Source organism: Heptranchias perlo, chromosome 13, assembly GCF_035084215.1.
Source record: "Heptranchias perlo isolate sHepPer1 chromosome 13, sHepPer1.hap1, whole genome shotgun sequence".
NCBI classification, from domain to species: Eukaryota; Metazoa; Chordata; class Chondrichthyes; order Hexanchiformes; family Hexanchidae; genus Heptranchias; species Heptranchias perlo.
In genome coordinates, this window is record NC_090337.1 from 69,749,267 (window position 1) to 69,776,391 (window position 27,125).

Below are 27,125 nucleotides of genomic sequence, written 5' to 3' on the forward strand. Positions count from 1 at the left end.
TCAGCAAGGGAGTCAAAGGATATGGGGAAAAGGTGGGAAAAAGGAGTTGAGGCCAAAATCAGATCAGCCATGATCTCATTGAATGACAGAGCAGGCTCGAAGGGCCAAATGGCCTACTTCTGCTCCTATCCCTTATGTTCTTATGTTTTTATGAGAGGGTTTGTCCTATGAAGAGAGATTGAGTAAAATGAGCCTATATTTTCTGGAGTTTAGAAGAATGAGAGGTGATCTCATTGAAACATACAAGATTCTGAGAGAGCTTGACAGGGTAGATGCTGAGAGGTTGTTTCCACTGGCTGAAGAATCTAGAACTAGGAGGCATAGTCTTAGGATAAGGGGCCGGCCATTTAAGACTGAAATGAGGAGGAATTTCTTCACTGAGAGAGTTGTAAATCTTTGGAATTCTCCACCCCAGAGGGCTGTGGATGCTGAGTTGTTGAATATGTTAAAGGCTGAGAAAGATAGATTTTTGGACTCTAGGGGAATCAAGGGATATGGGGATCAGGCGGGAAAGTGGAGTTGAGGTCGAAGATCAGCCATGATCTAAATGAATGGCAGAGCAGGCTCGAGGGGCCATATGGCCTACTCCTGCTCCTATTTCTTATGTTCTTATGTTGGAGTTGCTGCTCCTAAGGAGGTAACAACGAGTGTCTCGATGGGCCCTTCAGAGCATGCCAATAAAGGCATAGAGGGAAACTATAGGCTTAGCTAAGAGCGAGTCAAGCCTGGGACGGTGGCAGGAGAGTAAGGAGGTCGTGGAATGGTGAAGGGTTTGGGTAGGGATTTGGCGGTGGAGGGCAGAGTAGCCAAGAAGGTAGAAATGAAAGGAGGCATGACGACTGGAGAGAGGGGCCTAGGTGGGGTAAAGAGACAAGAAGAAACAAAAAAGCGAAATACAAACGATGGGCTCGGGTCCAAAACTTGCACGCCAATGGACACAGGGAAACTCAAGTTACATAGACATCGTAACACAGCAAGATTAGGATCGATATGTCCTCGTAATAAAGGGGGAATAGAGAAGAGACAATTGGAGGGAGTCCAAAGTTAAAGTCAGAGGTCCCATGGTGGGATAAAGTTGACAGAGATAGGGTGGAGTCGGCTTGGAGCAGCGACAAATCGATGTCCAGGTTTGGACACAGGGGTGATGTGTTGAGTAATGTATTGATTTAACATGTTGAGTAGCATGTTGAGCAATGTGTTGAGTATTGTGTTGAGTAACATGTTGAGTAATGTGTTGGGTAATGTATTGATTTAACATGTTGAGTAGCATGTTGAGCAATGTGTTGAGTAGCATGTTGAGTAACATGTTGAGCAATGTGTTGAGTAGCGTGTTGAGTAACATGTTGAGTAATGTGTTGAGTAATGTGTTGAGTAATGTGTTGAGTAACATGTTGCACAACATGTTGAGCAATGTATTGAGTCACATGTTTTATTAGTGTGTTGAGTAGCGTGTTGAGTAGCATGTAGAGTAGCATGTAGAGTAGTGTGTAGCGTAGCATGTAGAGTAATGTATTGACTCGCATGTTTTATTAGTGTGTTGAGTAACATGTTGATTAACATGTTGAGTAACGTGTTGAGTAACATGTTGAGGAACGTATTGAGTAACATGTTGAATAGCATGTTGAGTAACGTGTTGAGTAACATGTTGAGGAATGTATTGAGTAAAATGTTGAATAGCATGTTGAGTAATGTGCTGAGTAACATGTTGAGTAATGTGCTGAGTAACATGTTGAGTAATGTGCTGAGTAACATGTTGAGTAATGTGCTGAGTAACATGTTGAGTAATGTGCTGAGTAACATGTTGAGTAATGTGTTGTGAAGTGTGTTGAATGGTATTAGAGTTAGAGTTAAATGTGTGGTCAACGAGTGGTGTGGGAGGAAGGGGTTTCAATTCATGGGGCATTGGCACCAGTACTGGGGAAAGAGGGAGCTGTTCCGATGGGACGGGTTCCACTTAAACATGCTGGGGCCAACGTCCTGGCAAATCGAATAACTAGGGCTGTAGATAGGGCTTTAAATTAAAAAGTCGGGGGGGGGGAGGGATCAGGTGAGGGGAAATTTAGAAAACTGAGAAAAGTTAAGACAATAGAACAATGTAATGGCTTGGGTAAAGATAAGCAGAGTGTGGCAGGAAGGGACAGAGAGTTTACCAATAATAGAGCAACAAGTAAGGTGAAAGCAGGAAAAAAATGGTAAAAAGCCAAAATTAAAGGCTCTTTATCTGAATGCATGGAGCACTCGTAACAAGATAAATGAATTAATTGCACAAATAGAGATAAATGGGTTTGAACTAATAGCCATTACAGAGACATGGTACATGACATTTAGAAAAGACAAGCAGAATGGAAAAGGAGGGGGTGTAGCCCTGATAATAAAGGATGACATAAGGACAGTGGTGAGAAAGGATCTTGACTTGGAAGATCAGGAAGTAGAATCAGTCTGGGTGGAAATAAGAAATAACAAGGGGCAGAAAACACTGGTGGGAGGAGTTTGTAGGCCCCCTATCAGCAGCAATACCATTGGACAGAGTATTACTCATGAAATAATGGGAGCTTGTAACAAAGGAAATGCAGTAATCAAAGGAGACTTTAATCTGCATATGGACTGGGCAAATCAAATTGGCAAAGGTAGTTTAGAAGACGAGTTCATGGAATGTATTCAAGATGGTTTCCTAGGGCAATACATCATGGAACCAACCAGGGAACAAGCTATTTTAGATCTTGTATTATATAATGAGACAGGGTTAATTAGAAATTCGCAGTAAAAGAACCTCTGGGGAAGATTGATCATAATATGATAGAATTTCACATTCAGTTTGAAAGTAGCATACTTAAGTCAGAAACTAGAGTCTTAAACTTAAATAAATCCAATTTCATAGGTATGAGGGGTGAGTTGTCAAAGGTAGATTGGGAAATTAAATTAAAGAGTTTGACAGTTGAAAAGCAATGGCAAACATTTAAGGAAATATTTCAATAGTCTCAACAAGTATACATTCCATTGAGAAATAAAAACTCCGTAGGAAAAGTGATCCACCCTTGGCTAACTGAAGAAATTAAGGAGAGTATTAGATTGAAAGAAGAGGCCTATAATGTTGCCAAGAAGAGTAATAAGCCTGGGGATTGGGAGAGTTTTAGAAACCAACAAAGGACAACCTAAAAATTGATAAAAAGGGGGAAAACCGAATATGAAAGTAAACTAGCAAGAAATATAAAAATGGATTGTAAGAGCTTCTACAAGAATGTAAAAAGGAAGAGAGTAGCAAAAGTAAACGTTGGTCCCTTAGAGGCGGAGACAGGAGAAATTATAATGGGAATCAGAAAATGGCAGATGCATTAAACAAATATTTTGTATCTGTCTTTGCAGTAGAAGACATAAAAAGCATACCAAAAATAGTCGGGAACCAAGGGGTAAATGAGAGTAAGGAATTTAAAACAATTAATATCACTAGAGAAAAAGTACTGGAGAAACTAATGGGACTAAAAGCCAACAAATCCCCTGGATCTGATGGCCTACATCCTAGGGTTCTAAAAGAGGTGGCTGCAGAGATAGTGAATGCATTGGTTATTCTTCCAAAACTCCTTAGATTCTGAATGGTCCCATTGGAAGGTAGCAAATGTTACCCTGTTATTCAAGAAGGGAGGGGGAGAGAAAACAGGGAACTCTAGGCCAGTTAGCCTGACATTGGTTATCAGGAAAATGTTGGAATCCATTATTAAGGAAGTGGTAACAGGGCACTTAGAAAATCACAATATGATTAGGCAGAGTCAACATGGTTTTATGAAAGGAAATCATGTTTGACAAATTTATTAGAGTTTTTTGAGGATGTAACTAGCAGGGTAGATAAAGTGGAACCAGTGGATGTAGTATATTTTGATTTTCACAAGGCATTCGATAAGGTGCCACATAAAAGGTTGTTACACAAGGTAAGGGCTCTTACAGTTGGGGGTAATGTATTAGCATGGATAAAGTATTGGTTAAAGGATAGAAAACAGAGAGTAGGGATAAATGAGTCATTCTCAGGTTGGCAGGCTATAACTACAGGGGTGCCGCTAGGATTGGTGCTTCGGTCTGAGCTATTTACAATCTATATTAATGACTTAGGTGAAGGGACAGAGTGTAATGCATCCAAGTTTGCTGATGCTACAAAGCTAGGTGGGAAAGTAAGTTGTGAGAAGGACACAAAGAGTCTGCAAAGGGATATAGACAGGTTAAGTGACAGGGCAAGAAGGTGGCAGATGGCGTATAATGAGGGGAAATGTGAAGTTATTCACTTTGGTAGAATGAATAGAAAAAACTGAATATTTTTTAAATGGTGAGAAACTATTAAATGTTTGTGTTCAGAGAGACTTGGGTGTCCTCGTACAAGAAACACAAAAAGTTAGTGTGTAGCTTGTTGAGTAGCGTGTTGAGTAGCGTGTTGAGTAACGTTTGAGTAGCGTGTTGAGTAACGTGTTGAGTAACGTGTTGAGCAGTGTGTTGAGTAACACATTGTTTGATGTATTCAGTAATATGTTCATCAGTATGTTGAGTAATGTGTTGAGTAGCATATTGAGTAACATATTGAGTAGCATGTTGAATGACATGTTGAGTAATGTGTTGCATAATGCGTTGAGCAGCGCATTGAGTGGTGTGTTGAGTAGCATGTTGAATAACAGTTGAGTAGGGTGTTGCATAACGTATTGAGAAATGTGTTCAGTAGCATGTTGAGTACTGTGTTGATTAGTGTGCTGTGAACTGCGTTGAGTAACATGGTGAGTTAAATTTTGGCTAATTTGTTGAATAAAATGTTGAGTAGCGTGTTGAGTGACTTGTGTTATGTAGCAAGGTGAGTAACATGTTGAGCAATGTGTTGAGTAATATGATGAATAACATGTAGAGAAACGTGTAGTGAAGTGTGTTGAACATTTTGTCGAGAAATGTGTTGAGTAGTTTGTTGAGTTGCGTGTTGAGTAATGTGTTGGGTAATGTATTGTGTAACGTATTGAGTGATATGAGGTGTAGCATGTTGAGTAATATGTCGAGTAATGTGTTGAGTAACGTGTTGAGTAGTTTGTTGAGTAGCGTATCGGGTAACGTGTTGAGTAACATGATGAGTAGCATGTTGAATAATGTGTTGAGTAATGTGTTGAGTAACATGTTGAGTGACGTGTTGTGAAGTGTGTTGAGTAGTGAGTTAAGTAAGGTGGTGAGTGAAATGTTTTGAGTAATGTGTTGAGTGGTGTGTTGAATGACATGTTGAGTCGTGTGTTGTGTAGTGTGGTGAGTAAGTGTTGAGTAATGTGATGAGTAGCGTGTTGTATAATGTGTTGAGTAACATGTGTAATGTTTTGAATACGGTGTTGAGTAGCGTGTTGAGTAGCGCAATGAGTAATGTGTTGAGTGACGTGTTGTGTGATGTATTGTGTATTTTGTTAATTCGTGTGTTGAGTTATGTGTCGATTGATGTGTTGAGTAGTGTGTTGATAATATGTTGAGTAATTATGTGTTAAGTCAGAAACTAGAGTCTTAAATTTAAATAAAGCCAATTACATAGGTAGATTGGGAAATTAAATTAAAGGGTTTGACAGCTGAAAAGCAATGGCAAACATTTAAAGAAATATTTCAACAGTCTCAACAAATATACATTCCACTGCGAAATAAAAACTCCATGGGAAAAGTGATCCACCCATGGCTAACTGAAGAAGTTAAGGAAAGTATTAGATTGAAAGACGAGGCCTATAATGTTGCCAAGAAGAATAATAAGCCTGGGGATTGGGAGAGTATAAGAAACCAACAAAGGACGACCAAAAAATTGATAAAAGGGGAGAAAATAGAATATGAAAGTAAACTAGCAAGAAATATAAAAACGAATTGTAAGAGCTTCTACAAGTATGCAAAAAGGAAGAGAGTAGCAAAAGTAAACATTGGTCCCTTAGTGGCTGAGACAGGAGAAATTATAATGGGGAATCAGGAAATGGCAGAGACGTTAAACAAATATTTTGTATCTGTCTTCGCAGTCGAAGACACAAAAGGCATACTAGGAATAGTGGGGAACCAATGGGCAAATGAGAGTGAGGAAATTAAAACAATTAATATCAGCAGAGAAAAAATACTGGAGAAACTAATGGAACTAAAAGCCAACCATTTCCCTGGACCTGATAGCCTACATGCTAGGGTTCTAAAAGAGGTGGCTGTAGAGATAATGGATGCATTGGTTATGATCTTCCAAAATTCTTTAGATTCTGGAACGGTCCCAGTGGACTGGAAGGTAGCAAATGTAACTCCGCTATTCAAGAAGGGAGAGAGGAAACAGGGAACTCCAGGCCAGTTAGCCTGACACCAATCGTCGGGAAAATGCTGGAATCCATTAAGGAAGTGGTAACAGGACACTTGGAAAATCATAATATGATTAGGCAGAGTCCAACATAGTTTTATGAAAGGGAAATTGTGTTTGACAAATTTATTAGAGTTTTTTGAGGATGTAACTAGCAGGGTAGATAAAGGGGAACCAGTGGATGTAGTATATTTGGATTTTCAAAAGGTATTTGTTAAGGTGCCACGTAAAAGGTTGTTACACAAGGAAAGGACTCATGGGGTTGGGGGTAATAGGGGTAGACGATTGGTTAAAGGACAGAAAACAGAGAGTAGGAATAAACGGGTTATTCTCAGTGTTGGCAGTGGGGTGCCGCAAGGATCAGTGCTTGGGCCTCAACTATATAAAATTTATATTAATGACTTAGATGAAAGGACCGAGAGTAATGTATCCAAGTTTGCTGACGATACAAAGCTAGGCAGCAAAGCAAGCTGTGAGGAGGACACAAAGAGTCTGCAAACGAATATAGGCAGATTAAGTGAGTGGGCAAGAAGGTGGCAGATGGAGTATAATGTAGGGAAATGTGAAGTTATTTACTTTGGTAGGAAGAATAGAAAAACAGAATATTTTTTAAATGGTGAGAAACTATTAAATGTTGGTATTCAGAGAGACATGGTGTCCTCTTACAAGAAACACAAAATGCTAGTTTGTAGGTACAGCAGGCAATTAGGAAAGCAAATGGCATGTTGGCCTTTATTGCAAGGGGGTTGGAATACAAGAGTAAGGAAGTCTTACTACAGTTGCACAGGGCATTAGTGAGACCTCACCTGGAGTACTGTGTACAGTTTTGGTCTCCTTATCTAAGGAAGGATATACTTGCATTAGAGGTGGTGCACCGAAGGTTCACTAGATTAATTCCTGGGATGAGAGGGTTGTCCTATGAGGAGAGGTTGAGTAGAATGGGCCTATACTCTCTGGAGTTTAGAAGAATGAGAGGTGTTCTCATTGAAACATGTAAGGTTATGAGGGGGCTTCACAGGGTAGATGCTGAGAGATTGTTTCCCTTGGCTAGAGAGTCCAGAAGTGGGGGTATTGTTGCAGGATAAGTGTTCAGCCATTTAAGATTGAGATGAGGAGGAATTTCTCCACTCAGAGGGTTGAGAATCTTTGGAATTCTCTACCCCAGAGGGCTGTGGATGATCTGTCGTTGAATATATTCAAGGTTGAGATCGATAGATTTTTGGACTCTCGGGGAATAAAGGGATATGGGGATCGGGCAGGAAAGTGGAGTTGTGGTCGAAGATCAGCCATGATCTGATTGAATGGCAGAGCAGGCTCGAGGGGCCGTATGGCCTACTCCTGCTCCTATTTCTTATGTTCTTATATTCTTAATGTGTTGAATAATGTGTTGAGTAATGTGTTGAGTAATGTGTTGAGTAGCACGCTGAGTAACAGGTTGAGTAATTTAATGAGTAACGTGTTGAGTGATGTCTTGAGTAATGTGTTACGGAACGTGTTGAGTAATGTTTTGAATATGGTGTTAAGCAGTGTGTTGTGTAACTTGTTGAGTAGCTTGTTGAGTAACGTGTTGGTTAGTGTATTGAGTAATGTGTTGAGTAACATGTTGAGAAATGTGTTAAGTAATGTTGTGAGTAGCGCGTTGTGAACCATGTTCAGCAATGTTTTGAGTAGCGTGTTGAGAACCGTATTGAATTATGTTTTGAGTAGCGTGTTGAGAACCGTATTGAGTTATGTTTTGAGTAGCGTGTTGAGAACCGTATTGAGTTATGTTTTGAGTAGCGTGTTGAGAACCGTATTGAGTTATGTTTTGAGTAGCGTGTTGAGAACCATATTGAGTTATGTTTTGAGTAGCGTGTTGAGTACTGTGTTGAACAATGTTTTGAGTAGCGTGTTGAGTACCCTGTTGAGTAATGTATTGAGTGATGTTTTGTGTAGCATGGTGAGTAACATGTTGAGTAATGTGATGAGTAACACATTGAGAATCATTTTGAGGAGCGAGTTGTGTAATGGGTTGAGTAACATTTTGAGCAATGTGTTGAGTAACATCATGAATAACGTGCTTAGTAACGTGTTGAGTAGCATGTTTAGTAATCAGTTGACTCACGTGTTGAGTAACATGTTGAGTATTGTGTGGAGCAACATGTCGAGTAGCATGTTGAATAATATGCTGGCTAATTTGTTGAGTAATGTGTTGAGTAGCTTTGTTGAGTAGCATTTTGAGTAGCATGTGCAGTAGTGTGTTTAGTAGCATGATGAGTAGCATGTTGTGTTTAATGTGTTGTTTAGCATGTTGAGTATTGTGATGAGGAACGTGTTGAGTAATGGGATGATTAATGTGATGATTAATGTGTTGAGTAATGTTTTGAATAGGGTGTTGAGCAGCATGTTGTGTAACATGTTGAGTAGTATATTCAGTAATGTGTTGGGTAACATGTTGAGAAATGTTTTGGTTAACATTTTGAGTAGCGTGTCGAGAACCGTGTTGAGAACTGTGTTGAGCAATGATTTGAGTAGCATGTTAAGAACCTTTTGAGTAACGTGTTAAGTAATGTGCTGAGCTACGTGTGGAGTAACATGTTGAGAAATGTATTGAGCAATGTATTGAGCAACATGTTGAGTAAAGTGTTGAATAATGTGTTGAGTAACGGTTTGAGAAACGTGTTGAGTGACGTGTTGAGTGATGTCATGAATAATGTGCTGTGTAACATGTTGAGTAATGTGATGAGTAATGTCTTGTGTAACGTGTTGAGTGGTGTGTTGAGTTACATATTAAGTAACATGTTGAGTAAAGTGTTGAGTGGCGTATTGTGTAACGTATTGAGTAACATGTTGAGTAGCCGATTGAGTAGTATATTGAGACAAGTGACTTTGCTGGTGAAGGAGAATTGACAGAAACTGAGGAAAAATGATGATGGACTAATGGGCATCGATTGGTTTGAGGCACATCAAGAGGTGAAAGATTGGGGACGCACAGTCACTTACCAGCTTGGTTGGTGGTCACATTGACAGACACGTGCTGTGGCGAGTACGGACTCTTGCCGGAGACTCCGTTGACAGCCTGAATCTCGAAGGTGTACGGAGTGTGTGCCCAAAGGCTGCTGATGAACACTCTGGTTTCCGTCAGGCCAAACTGTCTTGGCACGAACTCCACGTTCTCGTCGCACCGGGTGCACAGCTTACGGTTGCTGCGGCACTTCTTGCAAACGATGTTGTACATGACGTCGTCACGCCCACCAACGTCACGTGGCGGGTGCCATTCCAGGATGATGGAGGTCTCATTGACACTGGATATCACATTGCGTGGGCCTGATGGAACACCTATAAACACAAGACAGTCTGTTATGAAGAGATTGCCCAAAAAACAACAGTCTGGAAGCAGTCAGCATGAGATGCAAATGAAATACAAGTTTGTAACCCAGTTTATATTGAAAGGATTCCTACCACAGGGAGAGAGAAGCCTGTCAATCATTGTTACACACGGTGATTTACTTTCTACAGTGGAATCTCTATCATCCACAGTGTAATAATGTGGAATATATAGAGCGTTAGACCTCTGTAACATTTGTATTACATTGTGAGATAGTCCTCTGTAACACAGTGCATATTGTATAATATACAGTTTGTTATTCCACTGTAAAATGGTGCGTATTATGTAATATACAATGTGATTTTCCTCATATACGGCGATATATGTCCAGGTTGGGATGGTGCGTGACTTGGAGGGGAACTTGGAGGTGATGATGTTCCCATGTGCCCGCTGCCCATGTCCTTTTAGGTGGTGAAGTTTGGGAGTTTGGGAGGTGCTGTTGAAGAATCCTTGGCAAGTTGCTGTAGTGCATCTTGTAGATAGTACACACTGCAGCAACAATTGCCGGTGCTGGTGCCAGAGAACTGGAGAATGGCAAGTGTTACACCATTGTTAAAAATGGGTGTAAAGATAAACCCAGCAAATATAGACTAGTCAGTTCAACCTCGCTGGTGGGGAAACTTTTAGAAACGATAATCTGGGACAGAATTAGCAGTCACTTGGACAATTGTGGATTGATTAGGGAAAGCCAGCACGGATTGGTTAATGGCAAATCATGTTCAACGAACTTGATAGAGTGTTTTGATGAGGTAAGAGGGTCAATGAGGGCAATGCGGTTGATGTGGTGTATATGGATTTTCCAAAGGCACTTGATAAAGTGCCACATAATAGACTTGTCATCAAGATTGAAGCCCATGGAATAAAAGGGGCAGTAACAGCATGGATACAGAATTGGCTAAGTGACAGGAAGCAGAGAATAGTGGCGAAAGGTTGTTTTTTGGACTGGAGGGAGGTGTACAGTGGTGTTCCCCAGGGGTCGGTGCTGGGACCAATGCTTTTCTTGATATATATTAATGACTTGGATGCACAGGGCACAATTTCCAAATTTGCAGATGACAAAAAACTTGGAAGTGTAGTGAACAAGTGAGGAGGAAAGTGATAGACTTCAAGAGGTTATAGACAGGCTGGTGGCATGGGTGGACACGTGGCAGATGAAATTTAACGTAGAAAAATAAGAAGTGATACATTTCGGTAGGAAGAATGAGGAGAGGCAATATAAACTAGAGGGCACAATTCTAAAAGGGGTACAAGGAACAGAGAGATTTGGGGGTATATGTACACAAATCATTGAAAGTGGCAAGGCAGTTTGAGAAAGTGTTTAAAAAAGCATACGGGATCCTGGGCTTTATAAATAGAGGCATAGAATACAAAAGCAAGGAGGTAATGATGAACCTTCATAAAACACTGGTTCGACCACAACTGGAGTATTGTGTCCAATTCTGGGCACTGCACTTTAGGAAAGATGTGAAGGCCTTAGAGAGGGTGCAGAAAAGATTCACTAGAATGATTCAAGGGATGAGGGACTTTAGTTACATGGATAGACTGGAGAAGCTGGGATTCTCCTTGGAATGGAGAAGGTTGAGAGGAAATTTGATAGAGCTATTTAAAATCATGAGAGGTCTAGACAGAATAGATAGAGAGAAATTTTCCCATTGGCGGAAGGGTCAAGAACCAGAGGACATGGATTTAAGGTGATTGGCAAAAGAACCAAAGATGACATGAGGAAAAACTTTTTTACGCAGCGAGTGGTTATGATCTGGAATGCACTGCCTGAGGGGGTGGTGGAGGCAGATTCAATCATGGACTTCAAAAGGGAACTGGTTAAGTACTTGAAAGGAAAAAATTTGCAGGCTACTGATAGGGCAGGGGAGTGTGACTAGCTGGATTGCTCTTGCATAGAGCCGGCATGGACTCGATGGGCCAAATGGCCTCCTTCCACGCTGTAGCCATTCTATGATTCTATGGTGGTGGAGGGAGTGGATGTTAAGGTGGTGGATGGGGTGCCAATCAAGCGGGCTGCTTTGTCCTGGATGGTGTCGAGCTTCTTAAGTGTTCTTACAGCTTCACCCATCCAGGCAAGTGGAGAGTATTCCATCACACTCCTGACTAGTGCCTTGTAGGTGGTGGAGAGATTTTGGGGATTCAGGAGGTGAGCCACTTGCTGCAGAATACCCAGCCTCTGACCTGCTCTAGTAGCCACAGTATTTACGTGGCTGGTCTAGTTGCATTTCTGGTCAATGGTGACCCCCAGGATGTTGATGGTGGGGGATTCGGTGATGGTAATGCTGTTGAATGTCAAGGGGAGGTGGTACAACTCTCTCTTGTTGGAGATGGTCATTGCCTGGCACTTGTGTGGTGCGAATATTACTTGCCACTTATTTGCCCAAGCCTGGATGTTGTCCAGGTCTTGCTGCATGCGGGCACGGACTGCTTCATTATCTGAGGAATTGTGAATGGACCTGAACACTGTGCAATCATCAGCGAACCTTATGATGGAGGGAAGGGCTTTGATGAAGCAGCTGAAAATAGTTTGGTCTAGGCTGTCCTGAGGAACTCCTGCAGTGATGTCCTGGGGCTGAGATGATTGGCCTCCAACAACCACAATTATCTCCCTCTGTGCTAGGTATGGCTCCAGCCCTGTTTCCCCTGATTCCCACTGACTAGTTTATCTCGGGCTCCTTGGAGTCACATTCAGTCGAATGCTGCCTTAATTTCAAGGGCAGTCACTCTCACCTCACCCCTAGAATTCAACTCGTGTCCATGTTTGGACCAAAGCGATAATGAAGTCTAGAGCCTGGTGCAACTCAACTTGAGCTTTGGTGGGCAAGTGCTGCTTGATAGAACGGTTGGTGACTCCTTCCAACACTTTGCTGATGATTGATAAGAGGGTGAAAGGGTGAGAGTAGGCTGACAGGACGGTAATTGGCCGGGTTGGATTTGTCCTGCATTTTGTAGACAGGACATACCTGGGCAATTTTTCACTTTGTCGAGTAGATGCCAGTGTTGTAGCCGTACTGGAACAGCTTGGCTAGAGGTGCGGCTAGTTCTGGAGCACTACAGCTGGGATGTTGTTGGGGCCCATAGTCAGACAGAGAGAGAAATGGACAGGCAGAGGGAGAAACAGACAGACAGTGAGAGAAACGGACAGACAGAGGGAGAAACAAACAGCCAGAGAGAGATAGCGAGACAGACAAACAGAGAAACGGACAGAGACAGAGAGACAGATAGATAGACAGACAAGCGGACAGAGGAAGAAATGGACACAGAGAGGCAGAGAGACAGACAGAAAGAGAAAGGGACAGACAAAGAAGGGAAACAGACAGAGAAAAACGGACAGAGAGAGAAACGGACAGACAGAGAAATGGACAAAAAGAGAGACAAATGAACAGACAAAAGAAAGAAACAGACAGACAGAGACAAACGGACAGGGAGAGAAACGGACTGAAAGAGAAACAGACAGACAGAAGGAGAAATGAACAGAGGCAGACAGACAGATAGAAAAATAGAGACAGATCGACAGACACAGATAGATTGATAGATTAACAGATAGAGAGATAGTCAGACTATTCATCTGCCTGTCAGTCAGATTGATCAAATGATAGACAAATAGACAAATCAATAAATCAACAGAGACAAACAGATAGATTAATCGATAGAGAGCGAGATGGATAGATAGATTGATCGATAGAGATAGAGAGAAACAGATACATAGATCAATAGATAGACAGAGCGATGGACAGATAGATAGATAGAGAGAGAGCGAGATGGACAGATAGATCAGTAGATAGAGAGAGAGATGGATAGATAGTTCGATAGACATAGAGAGAAACAGATAAATCGATCAATATTTAGACAGAGAGATGAACAGATAGATAGATAGATAGATAGAAAGAGATGGACAGATAGATAGATGGATAGATCGATAGATAGACAGAGAGATGGATAGATGGATAGATCAATAAATAGGATATATGGACGGATAGTAGATCGATAGAAAGACAGAGGTAGAAAGATAGATAGATCGATAGATAGACAAAGAGATGGACAGATAGATCGATCGATAGATAGAAAGAGATGGATAGATAGATAGATTAATAAATAGACAGAGAGATGGACAGATAGATAGATCGATAGATAGACAAAGAGATGGACAGATAGATAGATAGACAGACAGAGATGGATAGATAGATTGATTGACAAAGAGATATGCAAATAGATAGATCAATAGACAGAGATGGACAGATTGATAAATTAATAGATGGACAGAGAAATGGACAGATAGATAGATGGAGAGCTAGACAGAGATTGACTGATAGATAGATTGATACATAGCAGAGATGGACAGTTAGATGGGTTGATTGATAGACAGAGATGGACATAGAGAGATAGTCGATCAATAAATAGACAAAGTGATGGACAGATAGTTACATCGATACATAGACAGAGACAGACATGGAGAGATAGATAGATCAATAAATAGGCAGAGCGATGGACAGATAGATAGTTCGATAGATAAAGAGAGATGGACAGATAGATAGATCGATAAATAGACAGAGCGATGGATAGATATATGGACAGATAGATAGATCATTAAATAGACAGAACGATGGACAGATAAATAGATCAATAGATAGAAAGAGAGTTAGGAAGAGAGAAAGGATGGATAGATAGTTCGATAGATAGAGCGATAGAGGTATAGATCGATAGATAGGCAGAGAGATAGACAGATAGATGGATTGGTAGATAGACAGGGAGATGGCAGATAGATAGATTGATAGATGGATGGAGATATGGTCACATAGATAGATCAATAGAGAGATGAACAGATAGATAGGTTGATAGACAGAGAGATGGACAGGTAGATAGATCGATAGTTAGACCGAGATATGGAAGGACAGATAGATCAATAAATAGACAGATCAATGGACGGACAGACAGATTGATTGATAGATAGACAGAGAGATGGACAGACAGGTAGATCGATAGACAGAGAGATGGACAGATAGATAGATCGATAGATAGACAGAGAGATGGACAGATAGATAGATCGATAGATAGACTAAGTGATATGGAAGGATAGTTAGATCAATAAATAGACAGATCGATGGACAGACAGATAGATCGATAGATAGACAGAGAGATGGACAGACAGATAGATCGATAGACAGAGAGATGGGCAGATAGATAGATTGCTAGATTGTTAGACAAACTGATGGCCAGATAGATAGATCGATAGATAGATCGATAGACAGAGAGATGGAAAGATAGACAGATCAATACATACAGCGATAGCAGATAGACAGATAGAAAAAATAGTCGGATATATAGATAGATGATATATAGATAAATGATAGTTAGAAAGATAGATAGATAGATAGATAATAGATGAGATAGATAAAGAGATAGATGATAGATAAATAGTTAGAGAGATAGATAGATGATAGACAGATAGATAAATAGATAGACAGACAGACAGAATGACTCCATGGAATACCAGCTTACTGCATTTGTCTGAATTGTTCTCTCCATTATTTCAGTGGAAGCATTTACCTATTTATTTTAAACATGCTAACACTTCCGCTATAATAAGAGAATGAGGAATTCAGACAGAAGCCTCCAGGGTATGCTGGTACACCATGTGTAGTTTCGCACATCAACGGACTGAGATTAAATCATAAACCAGAAGAGTAAAGCTCTAGCGATTTATCAACATCATCCCAACCCAGATATGTCTCACGCCTTGAAAGGTGCTGTGGGGTGCGCCATTTTACAGCAGGATGTCACAGTGGGCACCAGTGGACAGATGGCTCCCACCATCGAATCATGTGACTCAGCAGCAAGTGACATGGGACCAGCATCTGACGAGCAGTGACACTGGGAGTTGTTTCTTTGTGCTGGATTTTCTCCTCATCTTCACGGCTGATTTATTTGTGCCAGATGTGAGCCAGTTCTATTGTCATGTGTTATCGAATGAAAGTAAAGCAACCAAGTCCTCAGTGTAACTCAACTTGGCAAAACATGGGCTCCCGCTGTCAATGCATGTCACAAATTAAGAGTGAGTGAAGCACTCAAACAGCTTGCTGGCCAAAAAGACTCACTTTCTTTGGCTGCTTTTAGGGTTTTTTGACCAAAATATCAATGTTTGTGCAAGAAGTCTGCATTCAATTTCCATTGTGCTTTTTTTTCCCTCTATAGAAAAATGATACCAGAACTGAGAGGTTCTACCTATTAGGAAAGATTGAACAGGCTGGGGTCATTTCTCTAGAAAGGAGAAGGCTGAGGGGTGACCTGATGGAGGTTTTTAAGATTATGAAAGGGTTTGTCAGGGTAAACATAGAGAAAACGTTTCCACTTGTGGGGGGAGACCAAAACTAGGGGTCATAAATATAAGATAGTCAGTAATAAATCCAATAGGGAATTCAGGAGAAACTTCTTTACCCAAAGAGCGGTTAGAATATGGAACTCGCTGCCAGATGGAGTAGTTGAGGCGACTAGCATAGATACATTTCAGGGGAAGCTAGATAAACACATGAGGGAGAAAGGAATAGAAGGAAATGCTGATGGGTTGAGATGAAGTATTATGGGAGAATGCTCATGTGGAGCATAAATACCAGCATAGACCAGTTTGGCCGAATGGCCTGTTTCTGTACTGTACATTATATGTAATTCCATGAAATGAACCTTGGCAGTCATTTTGGGGTCAGAATTGGCCCGGTAATGTTCAGGGATGTCTCGTGAATGTGTATGTGGTGATCGTGTACGAGGGAGGGATTTAGATTCCTGGGACATTGGGACCGGTTCTGGGGAAGGTGGGACCTGTACAAGCGGGACAGGTTACACCCGAGCAGGACCGGGACCAATGTCCTCGCGGGGGTGTTTGCTAGTGCTGTTGGGGAAGGTTTAAACTAGAGTGGCAGGGGGATCGGAACCTGAGCGGGGAGTCAGAAGGGAATAAAGTTGAGAGCAGCAAGAGAGGGGAAGACCCAGGGGAAATCTACAATACAAATAGTACAAACAGTTGTTCAAGAACAAGTGAAAGGGAAAAGCATAGAGCAGCGGAAAGAAAGTGTACTTTAGGCACGACAGATAAAATGAAAACTAGAAGGCGTAAGGCGATTAACCCAGCATCAAAGCTGTGGCAGGGGGTTGGGAACCTGAGCAGGGAGACAGAGGAAAGCGTATCAGGAAGGGACAGCAGGTATGGAGTAAAAGGTAAAGTGTTAAAAAAGGAAAAAGCACGAACGAAGTGTCACAAAACATATTTGAAAGTTCTTAATCTGAATGCACGTAGCATTCGTAACAAAACGGACGAGTTAACAGCACAAATAACGACGTATGGGTATGATCTTGTGGCCATTACAGAAACATGGCTGCAGGGTGCCAACGACTGGGAATTAAATATGCCAGGGTATTTAACAATCAGGAAGGACAGGCAGGAAGGAAGGGGAGGTGGGGTGGCTATGTTAATAAGGGAAGGAATCACTGTAATACAGAGAAAAGATATTGGGACAAAGGATCAGGATAATGAAACAGTTTGGGTAGAGATAAGGAATAATAAGGGGCAAAAAACACTCGTGGGCATAGTATATAGGCCTCCTAATCATTGCAACTCTGCTGGAAGAAGTATTAATCAGGAAATAGTCGGGGCATGTAATAAGGGAACAGCTATAATTATGGGGGATTTTAACTATCATATTAACTGGACAAATCAAATTGGGCAGGGTAGCCTTGAGGAAGAGTTTATTGAGTGTATTAGGGATGGATTTCTTGAGCAGTATGTAACTGATTCTACAAGGGGGCAAGCAACCTTGGACCTGGTCCTGTGCAATAAGCCAGGATTAATTAATAATGTCCTAGTTAAGGATCCCCTTGGAATGAGTGAGCATAACATGGTTACATTCCATATCCAATTAGAGGGTGAGAAGGTTGGTTCTCAAACAAGCGTATTGAGCTTGAATAAAGGAGACTATGATGGTATGAGAGCGGAATTGATTAAAGTGGACTGGGAAAGTAGATTAAAGGGTAAGACGGTACATGAGCAGTGGTGTTCATTTAAGGAGTTATTTTACAACTTTCAAAAAATATATATTCCACTGAGGAAAAGAGGGTGTAAAAGAAATGACAGCCATCCGTGGCTAAGTAAAGAAATTAAGGATAGTATCCGACTAAAAACAAGAACATATAAGGTAGCCAAACTTAGTGGGAGGATAGAAGATTGGGAAGTCTTCAAAAGACAGCAAAAAGTAATGAAAGGATTGATTAAGAAAGGGAAGTTAGATTATGAAAATAAATTAGCAAAAAATATAAAAACAGATAGCAAGAGTTTCTACAGTTATATAAAAAGAAAAAGGGTGGCTAAGGCAAACGTAGGTCCTTTAGAGGATGAGACCGGGAAATTAATGGTGGGAAACATGGAGATGGCAAAAATGCTGAACAAATATTTTGTTTCAGTCTTTACGGTAGAGGACACTAAGAATATCCCAACACTGGACAAACAGGGGGCTCTAGGGGGGGAGGAGCTAAATATGATTAAAATCACTAAGGAATTGGTACTCAGTAAATTAATGGAACTCAAGGTGGATAAATCCCCTGGACCTGATGGCTTCCATCCTAGGGTCTTGAGGGAAGTGGCAGTAGGGATTGTGGATGCTTTGGTAATAATTTTCCAAAATTCTCTGGACTCGGCAAAGGTCCCGGCAGATTGGAAAACTGCTAATGTAACACCCTTATTTAAAAAGGGTAGTAGGCAGAAGGCTGGAAATTATAGACCAGTTAGCTTAACATCTGTGGTGGGTAAAATTTTGGAGTCTATTATTAAGGAGACAGTAGCAGAACATTTGGATAAACATAATTTAATAGGACAAAGTCAGCATGGCTTTACAAAGGGGAAGTCATGTCTGACAAATTTGCTTGAGTTCTTTGAGGACATAACGTACAGGGTGGATAAAGGGGAACCAGTGGACGTAGTGTATTTAGACTTCCAGAAGGCATTCAACAAGGTGCCACGTAAAAGATTATTGCTCAAGATAAAGAATCACTGGATTGGGGGTAATATTCTGGCATGGGTGGAGGATTGGTTATCTAACAGGAAGCAGAGAGTTGGGACAAATGGTACATTCTTGGACTGGCAACCAGTAGCCAGTGGTGTTCCGCAGGGGTCGGTGCTGGGTCCCCAACTCTTTACAATCTATATTAATGATTTGGAGGAGGGGACCGAGTGTAACATATCAAAGTTTGCAGATGATACAAAGATGGGAGGGAAAGTAGAGAGTGAGGAGGACATAAAAAACCTACAAGGGGATATAGACAGGCTGGGTGAGTGGGTGGAGATTTGGCAGATGCAATACAATATTGGAAAATGTGAGGTTATGCACTTTGGCAGGAAAAATCGGAGAGCAAGTTATTATCTTAATGGCGAGAAACTGGAAAGTACTGCAGTACAAAGGGATCTGGGGGTCCAAGTGCAAGAAAATCAAAAAGTTGGTATGCAGGTGCAGCAGGTGATCAAGAAAGCCAACGGAATGTTGGCTTTTATTGCTAGGGGGATAGAATATAAAAACAGGGAGGTATTGCTGCAGTTATATAAGGTATTGGTGAGACTGCACCTGGAATACTGCATACAGTTTTGGTCTCCATACTTAAGAAAATACATACTTGCTCTCGAGGCAGTACAAAGAAGGTTCACTCGGTTAATCCCGGGGATGAGGGGGTGGACATATGAGGAGAGGTTGAGTAGATTGGGACTCTACTCATTGGAGTTCAGAAGAATGAGAGGCGACCTTATTGAAACATATAAGATTGTGAAGGGGCTTGATCGGGTGGATGCGGTAAGGATGTTCCCAAGGATGGGTGAAACTAGAACTAGGGGGCATAATCTTAGAATAAGGGGCTGCTCTTTAAAAACTGAGATGAGGAGAAACATCTTCACTCAGAGGGTAGTAGGTCTGTGGAATTTGCTGCCCCAGGAAGCTGTGGAAGCTACATCATTAAATAAATTTAAAACAGAAATAGACAGTTTCCTAGAAGTAAAGGGAATTAGGGGTTACGGGGAGCGGGCAGGAAATTGGACATGAATTTAGATTTGAGGTTAGGATCAGATCAGCCATGATCTTATTGAATGGCAGAGCAGGCTCGAGGGGCCGATTGGCCTACTCCTGCTCCTATTTCTTATGTTCTTATGTCTCAGTTTACTGCTTCTCGTAAAATTGTAAAGACATTCTTCAGAGTTCACCGGAAAAGCTGCGGAGGCAATGTAAAACAGAGACCCGTTCGCAATGATCTGCATGCAGCGAGCCGAGAGAGTCTCAATCCTTTGGTGCAATCACCACCTTGGTCCGTTTAACCTGAACTGGCATTAGAATGTTACGTAGAAACCAACAACAGAAGCAAAAAGACAAGATTAAAAATAAAAACCGACTTCCTCTCTTGCCATGGAGGTGATTCAGGCCTTAGTTTTCTCCTAGTTCTCAGTGAGTGTCTTTGACTGGGGGAATTCTCGCTCTGTGACTATGCTGTTAGCTGGACTCTCAGCCCAGGGATAAGGCTCAGTGGCCGGTTTTGTATCTCTCCAATTGCCTCCTTCAGGAGCCCTCAAAACAAAGGTCCAATTTGCTGCCACTGACCCATGAATATCCTGCACCATAAAAGGGTCCTTAAATCACAAGAACTGAAAAATAAACTCTGTGTGAGACACTGGACAGACACAGTCATGAGGATAGCAGCAATTACCCCTTCCCCAAAATAACCTATCTTGAATATTTTGATGAACGGGTATTTTGAGACTAGCTTTATACACTCCACACTTCATTTGCACACAATCTCTTCTATCAGCTCAGGCAGGCTGATTTTCAACCAACAATCCATTTAGGCATGACTCCCAGCTTCAAAGATATCGTTCAAAGATTTTATTCCTCTTATGTCCTAACTCTACCATTTTGGTGATAGTTTTCTCTTCACCCATCTCTTCTCCGTGGAGCTGCACATCCATACCACAAATTAATAAACGGGCTCGGCCACACCCTGAGAGAGGAGCTAGACCCACACTGAGAGAGGAGCTAGACCACACACCCTGAGAGAGGAGCTGGGCCACACACCCAGAGAGAGGAGCTGGGCCACACACACTGAGAGAGGGGCTAGGCCACACACCCTGAGAGAGGAGCTGGGCCACACACTCTGAGAGAGGAGCTGGGCCACACACCCTGAGAGAGGAGCTGGGCCACACACCCTGAGAGAGGAGCTGGGCCACACACCCTGAGAGAGGAGCTGGGCCACACACCCTGAGAGAGGGGCTAGGCCACACACCCTGAGAGAGGAGCTGGGCCACACACCCTGAGAGAGGAGCTGGGCCACACACCCTGAGAGAGGGGCTAGGCCCACACACCCTGAGAGAGGAGCTGGGCCACACACCCTGAGAGAGGAGCTGGGCCACACACCCTGAGAGAGGGGCTAGGCCACACACCCTGAGAGAGGAGCTAGGCCCACACACCCTGAGAGAGGAGCTGGGCCACACACCCTGAGAGAGGAGCTAGGCCACACACCCTGAGAGAGGAGCTGGGCCACACACCCAGAGAGAGGAGCTGGGCCACACACCCTGAGAGAGGGGCTGGGCCACACACCCAGAGAGAGGGGCTGGGCCACACACCCTGAGAGAGGAGCTGGGCCACACACCCTGAGAGAGGGGCTAGGCCACACACCCTGAGAGAGGAGCTGGGCCCACACACCCTGAGAGAGGGGCTAGGCCACACACCCTGAGAGAGGAGCTGGGCCACACACCCTGAGAGAGGGGCTAGGCCACACACCCAGAGAGAGGAGCTGGGCCCACACACCCTGAGAGAGGAGCTGGGCCACACACCCTGAGAGAGGAGCTAGGCCACACACCCTGAGAGAGGAGCTGGGCCACACACCCTGAGAGAGGAGCTGGGCCACACACCCTGAGAGAGGAGCTGGGCCACACACCCTGAGAGAGGAGCTGGGCCACACACCCTGAGAGAGGAGCTGGGCCACACACCCTGAGAGAGGAGCTAGGCCCACACACCCTGAGAGAGGAGCTTGGCTTCAGACCCTGAGAAATGGGCTAGACACACTGAAAGAGAAGGTATGTCAGACCTGCACCCAGCCCTTGCTGCCGGCACAGCTCTGCGAATGCGGGTTTTAAAAAAAATTATTCTTTCATGGGATGTGGACGTCGCTCAATGATGACCCCCTGGATGTTGATGGTGGGGGATTCGGCGATGGTAATGTTGAATGTCAAGGGGAGGAGGGTTTGGGGGGTCTGGTGTTTTGGGGGGTTCAGGAGTGGGTGGTTCACGGAGTTTGGGGGTTCAGGGTTTGGGGGTTCAGGAGTTCTGGGGTTCGGGCCTCAGCGGGGGTTCAGGAGTCGGTGAGTTCGGGGGGGGGGTGAGGGAGTTCGGGGGTTTGGGGTGGTGAGGGGGTTCGGGGGTTAAGGTAGTTCAGGGGGGGTGCCAGCGATGGCCAGGAGTGGCCTATTGGCTTTAACACATTCAGGTAACTAGCTTCACGAAAACCACTGAAATGAACCTCCAGGGAAAGAAATGACTCAAGGTGAAGTGAGAGGTAATATTAAAAGAGAGTCGTATCACTGGAGATGAGGATAAGCTGCCCTGAGGGCTGAGTGTGCTGAGCAGGACGTTGATGATCCATTCGGGGCAGAAGATTCGAGCATCAGTTGCTGGTTGGTGTCGAGTTAGCCAGTCTCCCCGGGCTGGTGTTGGGGAAGCTACAATTAACTTTGCTGCCTATCAGTTAGGAAAGGGGACATGAGCCGGGTTTACAGCTCCCCAGAGACCCCGGCAAAAAGTGCGTGCGCATGGATGGCGGGTGAGGAGGTGCTCAAATCCAGCTGTGATGCCCCATGTGGTGGAATAGTCTGGCGGTACTCATTGCCAACGGCTCACTCCCGAAGAATGGCCACTTCGATGAGGTATTGGAGGGTGGCAAGCACATCCTTATTTGCATATGCAAATTACCTAACTCATTTGCATCTAACCTAAGGCCTGCTTCTGGCGTGGGTCAAGTACGACTCTGGTTTGTCCTTAGCCAAAGTGGCTGTCCGCGCAATTCCAGCCAGAAATGGGCACGTGCTTGCTGCTCGCCATTTTGCGGGCCTTAGTAGTCCAGGTAGTGCCTGAAAAAGAGACTAAATCTAGGCCATTGTCTAAAACCTAAAAATAATCTGCGTTAAAGAATTATTTCTGAAATAAAATCGATCTCTTTCCAAGAGCCTTATTAATGTGGTTAGGTGTGTTAGACTATACCATGTTATTATTGAACCCAGTATCAGAATAGATTGTCCATTGATCAGCCCTTTTATGTGATTTTCTGGCACTGGGATCTCCTGACAGAAGTTAACTCCCGGACATTTCAAAAGGAAATGATTGAATCGATGGCCTCCTGTTCTCTAATTGGTTAGAGGCTGACCCGCCTATATCAGAAAGGTGGATGTGACTATTTGACTTTTGGTTTAAGCTCCAGCATGCAACGTTAGCACCATTAGGTGACAGGAAAGTTCTGAGGGAAAGATTTCCTACATTAAAATAAATGCTTTTTAACTCGCCAAGGCTTCTTCGACAGCACCTCCCAAACCCGCGACCTCTACCACCTAGAAGGACAAGGGCAGCAGGCACATGGGAACAACACCACCTGCACGTTCCCCTCCAAGTCACACACCATCCCGACTTGGAAATATATCGCCGTTCCTGGGTCAAAATCCTGGCACTCCCTTCCTAACAGCACTGTGGGAGAACCTTCACCACACGGACTGCAGCGGTTCAAGAAGGCGGCTCACCACCACCTTCTCAAGGGCAATTAGGGATGGGCAATAAATGCCGGCCTTGCCAATGACGCCCACATCCCATGAACAAATATTTTTAAAAAGTAAATCCGTTGTTCTAGCAACTGGTTGTTCGATTATCATAGAAACATGATACTATTATTCTGACCTGCTCCTGTTCTCTTCTCTGATTGGTTAGAAGTAGGATTGTCCTGGAGTCTCCAGGAATTAAAGACTAATCTCTAGGACACTGCTGTGAGCAACAACCGGGAGAAAAATCACCGAGGAATTTAAAAAAGTGCACTTTTTTTTCATTTTCTTTGAAGACTTTTGTTTATTGGAGATGGGAAAGAAAAGGTTGTTTGACTGAAAGTCAAGAATCATCCAATCGCGTAATGAAGAGTCTGTTCACCTTCCAATGGGCGTGGGAAGGCGGGGCACGTGAGAATGAATGTGTCGGGCGACCAATGGTGGGAGCATGGAGGCAGGGTCATGAGATGAAACTTTCAGAAATACATCCATTCAGAGTTGGCCACCCCAGTTCGAAGCCCCGCTCTGTAAACTACAGTCGGATTACAAACGTTTGATCCGCAATGTACTTAGAGTTCTTCTACAGACACCTGCAAGTATTTAAAATGACCCCATCGGTAAATGAGCGGTTTGTTACGGAGCCTGAACATCAGCCACATCAATAAACCCAGCGTTAATAGCCCAGGAGCCTCACACAAAGTAGCATTACTTACCAACTTTCTGTTGATGTCCCCAGTCCCAAGTAGTGGTTTACTCCACACTGAGGGAGTCTCAGACCCCACAGAGCAGTGCGACACCAGCAATCTACTCTTTAATTCAATCAAGTAAGGAATTTCCAAGTGACACTTACAGTTCTGCTGTATAAACCGGGACAGACACACATCCAGACAGTGTCTCCCTGATTTCCCCTGTTGGTCAACGAGGAGATAAAACCATCCGAAATCACAACTCCAGGGGCCTCTGAATCAAACACTACAAACACACAGAACAGCAGCTACCCTGGGCTATACCAAGCTGAAATTGAATCAGAAAGCGGGACTCACTGGGCTCGATTTTGCAATGATGGCTGGGTTGGCAGCGGGGGGCGGGGGGTGAAGGTACGGGTGGCAAACCCACATAAACCAAACTTACAGTTTCTGACACGATCGCATGTTGATTGCTGATGATTAACGTCCTCTCGGGGTTTTGCGCCCGGCAGCCAGTCTGATTGACAGGCTGGCTGCCGTCAGGAGCTGCAGCGCGGGGGTAGGGGGAGGGGGTGGGCGCAGTGGGATGCGAGGAAGAGAGAGGGTGAGATGCCATCCAGCGCTGGAATGGAAGATTGGTGATGGGGTGGGGAGAGGGGAAGATCAGGGGGAAAGAGGGGAAGATCAGGGGAAAGAGGGGAAGATCAGGGGGGAGAGAGGGGAAGATCAGGGGGGAGAGAGGGGAAGATCAGGGGGGAGAGAGGGGAAGATCAGGGGGGAGAGAGGGGAAGATCAGGGGGGAGAGAGGGGAAGATCAGGGGGAGAGAGGGGAAGATCAGGGGGGGAGAGGAGAAGATCAGGGGGGAGAGGGGAAGATCGTGGGGAGAGGGGAAGATCGGTTGGAGAGTGGGGAAAATGGAGAGGACAGGGGAAGATCGGGGGGGAGAGAGGGGAAGATCGGGGGGGAGAGAGGGGAAGATCGGGGGGGAGAGAGGGGAAGATCGGGGGGGAGAGAGGGGAAGATCGGGGGGGAGAGGGGAAGATTGGGGGAGGAGAGGGGAAGATCAGGAGGGAGAGGGGAAGATCGGGGGGGGAAGGGAAAGATCGGGGGAATGAAGAGGGGGTTATCGGAGCGGGAGACGTGGACATCGGAGCAGGGTGCAAAGGTAGGTTCATTTTGAGTTTTCACTTCCGTCTATGGTTTTTTATTTAATTTATTTCGTTTCTTGTTCCCTGATCTGGTCCTTCATGCTTGGTTTCACCAGGCGTGAATCAGAAGCGGTGGGTAAGTTAAAAATCTTTCTCAGTACTTAATCTGTCCCAGGTAAAGTGCCTTGAGGTACATTTGGCTCTTTAACTCTCATCCCAACGGCTTTAATTGCCGGCGGGAGTTCCGTTTTTGGGTCGCCCGTGCGCACAGGAGGGTCCCAGGGAAACCCGGATTGGAGCCTTCCGTGATTTTCGGAGGCCCCTCCCGCTCCCAACGAACCCGCAATCGCCTCTTAAAATCACCCCCGCTAACTCTGGAACTGAATTGGAGAGCAGGACTCACTGGGCTTGATTTTCCCGGGAAATTGTGGGTGCGCTGGGGGCGGGGGTGCTCCAAAATAGGGGAAAATCCCGTTTGGGTTCGGAGACCGGCTCCAACCCGCAGACATCCGGGTTCCCCAGTGACGCGTCTGGGCGCGCGCCTCCCGAATGCGGAAGTCCCACCGGCAATTAAAGCCGCCGGAATGATCATTTACACAGTTGTTGAGCTGGTTAAAGTACTTGAAGCACTTAATTTTCTCCACATTTTGGCAGGGGTGCGATTTTGATCCTCAGCGTGTTTCCCGTGCTGTGGGAAACACTCCCTGTTGCAACAGACGTGTTTCAGCCAGCAGCCAGTGGGAGATGCAAATGATTATTTGACAGGTGGGGAGAAAACGTCATTTATTGGAGCAGGGCACTCTGTCACTTCAGATAAAGTTTTGTGTTTTCACTGAAAATTCTTGCTTTCCACTCAAAATTCTGCCGTTCAAACATATTTAACTACTTTTCAGACCCCCTCAAACTCACACGGTCAGGATCGGGGGGCGCCATGGCTGCATTCACCACTACATCCGAGGACGAGCAACATCACCGGCCTCGCCAGGTACGGTGTCCGCCTCCGCCACGTGGAGCTCCACAACACAGTGCTGCGCCACAGTGAGCTGCACAAGAGCACAGAGGGCAACAACAGAGAGAGCGAAGTCGCAGGAGGCACTACCCTCGCCACAGGGTCTACAGACCGAGGCTCAGCTTCCTGGACCTCTGAGGAGCAGTGCACACGGAGGCTCAGAGTCAGTCGCCAGGTAGTCGCAGACACCTGCAGCCTCCTTCATGCCAAGCTGCTCCAGGCTGGGCCGAGCAGCATCTCCTTACCTGTCGCTGTCAAAGTCACCACTGCCCTCAACTTCTTCACCTCCAGATCATTCCAGGGTGCCACCAGGGACATTGCCTCGTCTGCACACAAGTGCATAAGGCAGGTCACCGACAGCTTGTTTCGCAGGACCTCGCACTATGTCAACTTCCCCATGGACGACCTCAGCCAGACGGCGAGGGCAGTGGGATTCCACTTTGTAGCTGGCTTCCCATGGGTGCAGGGTGTAATCGATTGCACCCATATAGCAATACGAGCACCTCCACACGAGCCAGGACTGTTCATCAACAGGAAGGGCTATCACTCCATGAACAGTCAGCTCATCTGTGACCACCTCAAGAGATTCCTTCACTTGTGCGCCAGATACCCTGGCAGCTGCACCAGCAAGGGCTGTTCATCAACAGGAAGGGCTATCACTCCATCAACCACTACCACTCAACCCAAACCTCATACAATATCATGGCTCTGTCTCATACTCACCCTCTGATGCATCTCTTTCACGGTCAGCCGCGCCCAAACCAATGCATTCATCGGTTGGC

The 27,125-nt window shown here is 44.4% G+C and overlaps 1 protein-coding gene across 1 annotated transcript in view; it reads right to left on the reverse strand.

The window, feature by feature from the left end:
* Nucleotides 1-27,125, reverse strand: part of LOC137331693 (ephrin type-B receptor 1) — a 514,964-nt gene that overhangs the window by 143,560 nt on the left and 344,279 nt on the right. Inside the window, exon 5 of the mRNA XM_067995660.1 lies at nucleotides 9,296-9,631. Coding sequence (XP_067851761.1) covers nucleotides 9,296-9,631 — 336 coding nt within the window. The remainder of the gene's footprint in view (nucleotides 1-9,295; nucleotides 9,632-27,125) is intronic.